The sequence below is a fragment of the Eschrichtius robustus genome, chromosome 1 (genome assembly GCF_028021215.1).
Source record: "Eschrichtius robustus isolate mEscRob2 chromosome 1, mEscRob2.pri, whole genome shotgun sequence".
Taxonomy (NCBI): domain Eukaryota; kingdom Metazoa; phylum Chordata; class Mammalia; order Artiodactyla; family Eschrichtiidae; genus Eschrichtius; species Eschrichtius robustus.
This window is the reverse complement of record NC_090824.1, coordinates 120,297,519-120,303,518: the sequence shown is the minus strand read 5'-3', so window position 1 is coordinate 120,303,518 and position 6,000 is coordinate 120,297,519. Positions and strand designations below refer to the sequence as shown.

Genomic DNA, 6,000 nt, shown 5'->3' with positions numbered 1-6,000 from the left:
CTTCCTTAAATTCTGCCCCCTGGATGCCTCTCTGTCTCACTCGAGACTCTGCCCTTTCTTGTTGTGTGTGTAGCTTTGGGTCATCTTTTTCACTGCTGTTGAACAACCGTTAGTAAGGATATACCACTGTTCATTTATGCACCGCGTGGGTGGATACTTGGGCTGTTTCTGGTTGTGATGTCTTCAAGGCTGAGAGGAGTATTGTTTGACTTGTGCATAGATTCTATGGGGTATATAGCAAAGAGTATGCTCAAAAAGTGATATTTTAAATTCCCTCTGGATAGTCAGTGATCAAACATGCCCATCCAACACAAACATGACTTTATTGTAAATCTTAGTATTTTAGACATGATGGGAAACAGTGTTCATTTTAATATCTGTAATTTCTAGACACACACACACACACACACACACACACAAAATACCTAAAAGGGTGGTCAGGTGCTTTTGTAGTCAAGATTAGCATGCAGGACACACAATACAACCTTGACCCAGCTGTCCTTCCTCCCCCAAATCCTTTAGTTTTGCGGGTCTTTCCAAGGGAAATAAAAGTGAATCATGCAAGATCCTCTTAAATTGATTTCATCAGAGGCAGGTATGTCTTCAGGACTTTTGTTTCCAGGAGCCCTGCTCTGGTGAAGAGCATACGAATTACGGGCTGCGTGGAGCTGAGGCTGTGCCAGTGTCAGGTGAGGCTGTTGAACGTGTAGAGTGTGCTCCTCTTCTCTGAATTACTTGAAACACAGGTCCAAGGGATTTACATCCAAGGCATGTATCTAATACTTCCTTCACATGCTCCGTGATGGAGTTTGCTGGTCAAAACATCATTATTTTGTTTATTGGTCCGTTTGAGATTTGATATCTAAGTCTTTGAGATATTCCAAGTTTTCCATTAGCTTTTGTGGCAAGCATTAGTAAAAGAGGAAAATTGTACTTCAATAGTAATTTAATCATTAAAACGACCAACTATCCAGCTTTCATGGTTATCATTAGTAGTTTTAGGAGAATTCTAGTACAATTGGTTTGGTTCAGTGAAATAACTGTATGATTCGTATGATGGTAACTTTTAGTTTAAGTAGAATTTTTCTTCTTTTGGTGAGCTGAATGGTCTTAAAGGGTGTGTACTTTGGGACACACAACTGTGATTAATTGGAATTTCACTTTATGGAAGTGCTAGTTATATAATAAAGAAGTATCTTTCCAGCACGCTTCAAAAAACTGAACACAACAAACTAGCAAGGAAATACGGGAAATTTGACTTAATTGTAAAAGACATTTTAAATTAGAACAACGGATCTAAAATGGCTCTTACATTTGTACTTATTTGCATATATTACCATTCAGTCAGACATAAAATTGGGAATTGGTTACACTAATATTTGAATATAGTTACATAACATAGTTTTAAAAAGCTGAGTTTATAACAGTGAAATGTGCTCCCCTTTAAATCTTAACTCTATTAAAGCTTTATACAAGTTTCTTTATATAACTTTGGTTTTCAAACAAGGCAACCATTCCAGATAAGGAATAAAATCATTTATTCTTCACACTGGGTCTTCATTAAAGCTCATCTGATCTTTCGCTTCAATTTTTTAGAGTTTGATTCACATCTCACAAAGGTTTTCTCCTGGGTTGGGTGAAGTTGTAGATCATTCATGTTTTCTGAGCAAAATGTCATTCTGCATAGAAAACATCAAGCAAACATAGCACTAAATTTTGGATGGAGCTTATTGAAGTGTTTCATCCTTTGTCAAATACCCAACTTGACATGCTATTTAGTAACACATGCTATTTAAAAAAAAAAAATTAGATCCTTATGACTGCAAATATTTTCATAACTTCAGAGAAAAACAAAGCCCAGGTCAGTGAAAGCAATCAGCGTAAGGCTTCCCGGAGCTCTGTGTGGTGTGATTTCAGTTCTGTAAGAACTGAAAGTCCTTGGGGCAGCCCTGCTTTGTTCTCCTTTATACAGCTTATCAAAGGTTTGAGGGTAACAATGGTTTCTTTCACTACATTACCCTGTCTCCAAGGCAAACATTAGCACTTTCTTCAACTGTTCCTCACAGGCAGGCTTCGTGCCCAGCCTTCCTTTTTTGGACACACTCCAGTTTGTCAATGCCCTTCTTACAGGTCCCTGGGCATGAGGCCACTGTCATCAGCATCTGCCTGGCTCAGCCCTATAAGCCCCACCCTTTCCTCTTATCTGGTCCTCCAGCCACAGAGGATATCACTAAGTGCTTTGGGTCTCTCTTGGAGACCAACGGCTGACAACTTTGACCATTGGTTTGGCCTGAGATGCTATTTTGTGTTATTAACTTCAATTGCATCTATCTGGAAAAAAAAAAAAAAAAAATAGCAGTAGTCACAGAGAATTGTAGTTTATAGCTTCTTTTTTTTTTTTTTTTTTGAATTGCATCTAAGGTGCAGTTTACTATATCAAACTTTTTAAATTAAAAATTATTGTGAGTAATTATGAATGCATTCTTAAAAAATTCAAACAGTAAAGAAATATATGAGGTTGAATATTAAAGACCCTCCATCACCTTTCACTAATATCACTCCCCTCCCTGCTTTCATGATTTGCTTTTTGTCTTTCTGGACCTCTTTCTATGCATTTACACATATACGGATGTTCATATACAAACATAAAATTTGTTGTATTTTTCTGAAAAATTTTCTTGTCATCAAATAATGTACTTGGAGAACTGTTCACATCAGTACATACAAATCTATTTCATTCTCGGCTGGACCTAGAGATGATCATACTAAGTGAAGTAAGTCAGACAGAGAAAGGCAAATATCATATGGTATCACTTATATGTGATCTGAAAAAAAGTGATATGAACAAACTTATTTACAAAACAGAAAGAGACTCACAGATATAGAAAACAAACTTATGGTTACCAAGGGGAGAAGTGGGGGGAGGGATAAATTGGGAATTTGCAGTTAACAGATACATACTACTATCTATAAAGTAGATAAACAGCAAGGACATACTGTATAGCATAGAGAACTATATTCAATACCTTGTAATAACCTATAATGGAAAAGAATCTGAAAAAGAATATATATATACTGAATCACTTTGCTGTACACCTGAAACACTATAAATCAACTATATTTCAAAAAAATCTATTTCAGTCTTTTTCACCTGCTGCATAACATTCCAGTGTATGGAGGTATCACAGTGCATTTAGCCATTTTCCTATTAATGGAGATTGGGATTTTTCCCCAATGGTTTAGTATTTACAAATAGTACTGCAACAGACATTTTTGTACATAGATATCCTTTGTGGATATTTTGAGTATTTCTCCGGGATAGACACCTAGCATAAAATTCTGGGTCAAGATTATGCATATTTCAAATTTTGATAGTATAAGTTCCATGAGACCAAGGGCTTTGTCCACTCTGTTCACTGCTGTATACACAGCAGTGTCTAGCATAAGATATGTGCTCACTAAATGTTAGTTGTTGAATGACATTCCCCTACAGAAGCTCTGTAATTCATATTCCCACGAATAATGTATGAAAACGCCCATTTCTCCACACCTTTACCAGCTCTGGATGTTATCTGTCTTTGAATTCCTGCCAAACCAGTGGGTGACCAGTGATAATTTCCTTGATTTTTGTTTTGCATTTATATGGTTATTGTGGCAATCAAACATCTTCTCATTTTGTTTAGCCAATCACTTTTCACTTCTCGCTATAGGACCAATATTCTCTGCTCTTGCGCTTCCCCCCACAACAGTCCCTCTCATCCCTGACTTTGTGCTTTGGGGAAAGAAAATCACCTCTCACTGAATTCCTTCCATGGAGGCACAGAGCAAGTTATTTAACCTTTTTTTTTTTTTTCTTGTAGTTAGTAAAGCGATTGAGAATGAGGTGTAATATCTGCATCCCAGCTCTGGGATTTCAGATGGTTGAAGGTACTCAAAAATGGGTAGTTATTAGTCTCATGAGATACATATTATAATTCCCATTTGTTACTAGAGAACTGAGTCTCAGAGAGGTGCAGCTATTGTCTGAACCTCCGTAGGTGGAAGCGGTGAAATCAAAATTCGACTTTGGGACTCGCTGATGCAGAAGTCATTGGGTTCTGCTGCATATGGTTTGCTCACTGCCTGTCTCTCCGGGAATGCCTCTTGGCCTCTCCAAAGCCTGTTGCAGCACTGACCGAACAGCACCAACCTGAACTGATGTCTTTTTTCTTAGACTTCCTGTAGACCATGCGGTGCTAGACTCTTACTGTTCACAGTGCGGTCCACGGACCAGCAGCATCAGAAGCACCTGGGAGCTTGTTAGAAATGCAGAATCCCAGGCTCCATCTCTACCTACCACAGCAGAACCTACATTTTAACACGATTCCCAGATGATCTGTGTGCGTATTAAAGTCTGAGAAGCCCTGGGATGGAGCATATCATTAGTAAAATTAATGCGTCTTGTTTTCCTAATTAGGTCCTTGAGTTTCTTTCTGCCAAAAGCTACAACTCAGATTTTTTTGGTACCCCCCCTGCCGATGGTGTTGGGTACTGCAAAGACCCATAGGACTCACTGAGTTAAAAACTTAAAAAACTATAGGTCCCAGACTCCCTCCCCCTTTTTCATGATGCCCCTCCTGCAGCCGTGAGGAAAGGTGTGATGTATGTATATATTAACTTCCAGCTCTACAACTCTGCTAGATTAGACCAGAGAAAGTCAGATTAATGGGACCAAGACTAATGGGGGGAGGAGCTGTGCTTGGGCAACAAATGGGCAATGAGTCAGACAAGCCAAGTCAGATCTGGGCTCAGACAGTTAGGAGCAATGTCCCCAGGCTGTGTAACTCCTGTGAGCCTCAGCTTCCTAATCTGCACAGCAATACTACCCATTTCAGAAGGTCACTGGGACGCTTCCATGAGATGAACGCTCTAGAGCACCTGGTTCAAGCCCGTGGTGCAGCAGGAGCTCTGTAAGCGCCACTCCTGTCCCTCTCCTCTTTCCTTCTTCAGAGCCATGTGGTAAGAACCAGGGGAGAAGGTAGTGCTGTGTTTTATACTACCTTTCAGGTCAAGTCACCTAGAATTGCCATGGCAAGCAACCACTAAAACTGAGGAATTACTCCCCGGCTGAGAGAATCTGGGGACGGGTGGTGCTCAGTTGAGCTCTTCTAAAGGGCCAAAAAGTCATGCAAGAATAGCTAAGCGTATAAGAGGAGAGAAGCAGTTTAATTTTCTCAAATTGATCATGTGGGGAAATCTGTTGGCAGATTGCAGAGTATGCTCTTAGTAATTGCCAGGATTTTGTATCCCAGGGAGATAAAAACTCAGAGTGTGGTTGTATAAGGGACTCAGGGGGCATAAATCTGCCACAGGCCACTCCTAGCAGTGAGGCCCGAGGGGTGAGGGAAGAGGTGAGAGGCATGCTGTTCTCCAACTCTGCGGGCGGCAAGCCAAAGAGAGCAACAGGCTGGCCAACAAAGGGCAGCAGGAGAGGAGAGACAAGTTTCCTACATACAGTGGGGAGGAGATAGGAAAAGGTCTGGGGAAGGACAGGATTCTCCTTTCATGGGGAACTGCAGAACCACAGAAAAGCACGGTTGCCATAGTAAAATACATTGGGCATCCTTTTGCTCTGCTGAGAGGACTGAAGGAGCAGCTGGACATCCTTTCTTTCCTCCACTCCCTGCCCCCAACCCAACCCCTCGTGTCCCTAGAGACTTTGGGCCGAGGGAGATGTTCAGTCACACAGAGCTGCACCTCCTGAGGGTAATCCACTGGTCCACATCAGAATTTCTTAGGGCTCTTATTGACAAATGTGTGGTCCTTCACAGACCACAGCCAATCAGAAGCTCTTCAGGTGGGTATTCAGGTGGAATTCTGCATATTCAATAAATTCCCTAGTGATCCCTTGGCATTCTTAGATTTGAAAGGTGCCACCACAGTGTGAGATTTTTGAGATTGTGATTTGTTAAAAGCATTTCTCTGGGTAAACAACAAAGAAGAAATGTCACGTCTAGGTCC

General features: G+C 40.7%; 1 protein-coding gene across 2 annotated transcripts in view; it reads right to left on the bottom strand.

Moving 5' to 3' along the window:
• Positions 1-1,326: 1,326 nt before the first annotated feature.
• The window catches only part of LIPC (lipase C, hepatic type), a 173,417-nt gene continuing 168,743 nt past the window's right edge, over positions 1,327-6,000 (bottom strand). For both annotated transcript variants that reach the window (XM_068552484.1, XM_068552474.1), the window contains one exon: positions 1,327-1,679. In XM_068552484.1, the coding sequence (XP_068408585.1) occupies positions 1,568-1,679 (112 nt within the window). In that variant the 3' untranslated portion in view covers positions 1,327-1,567. The remainder of the gene's footprint in view (positions 1,680-6,000) is intronic.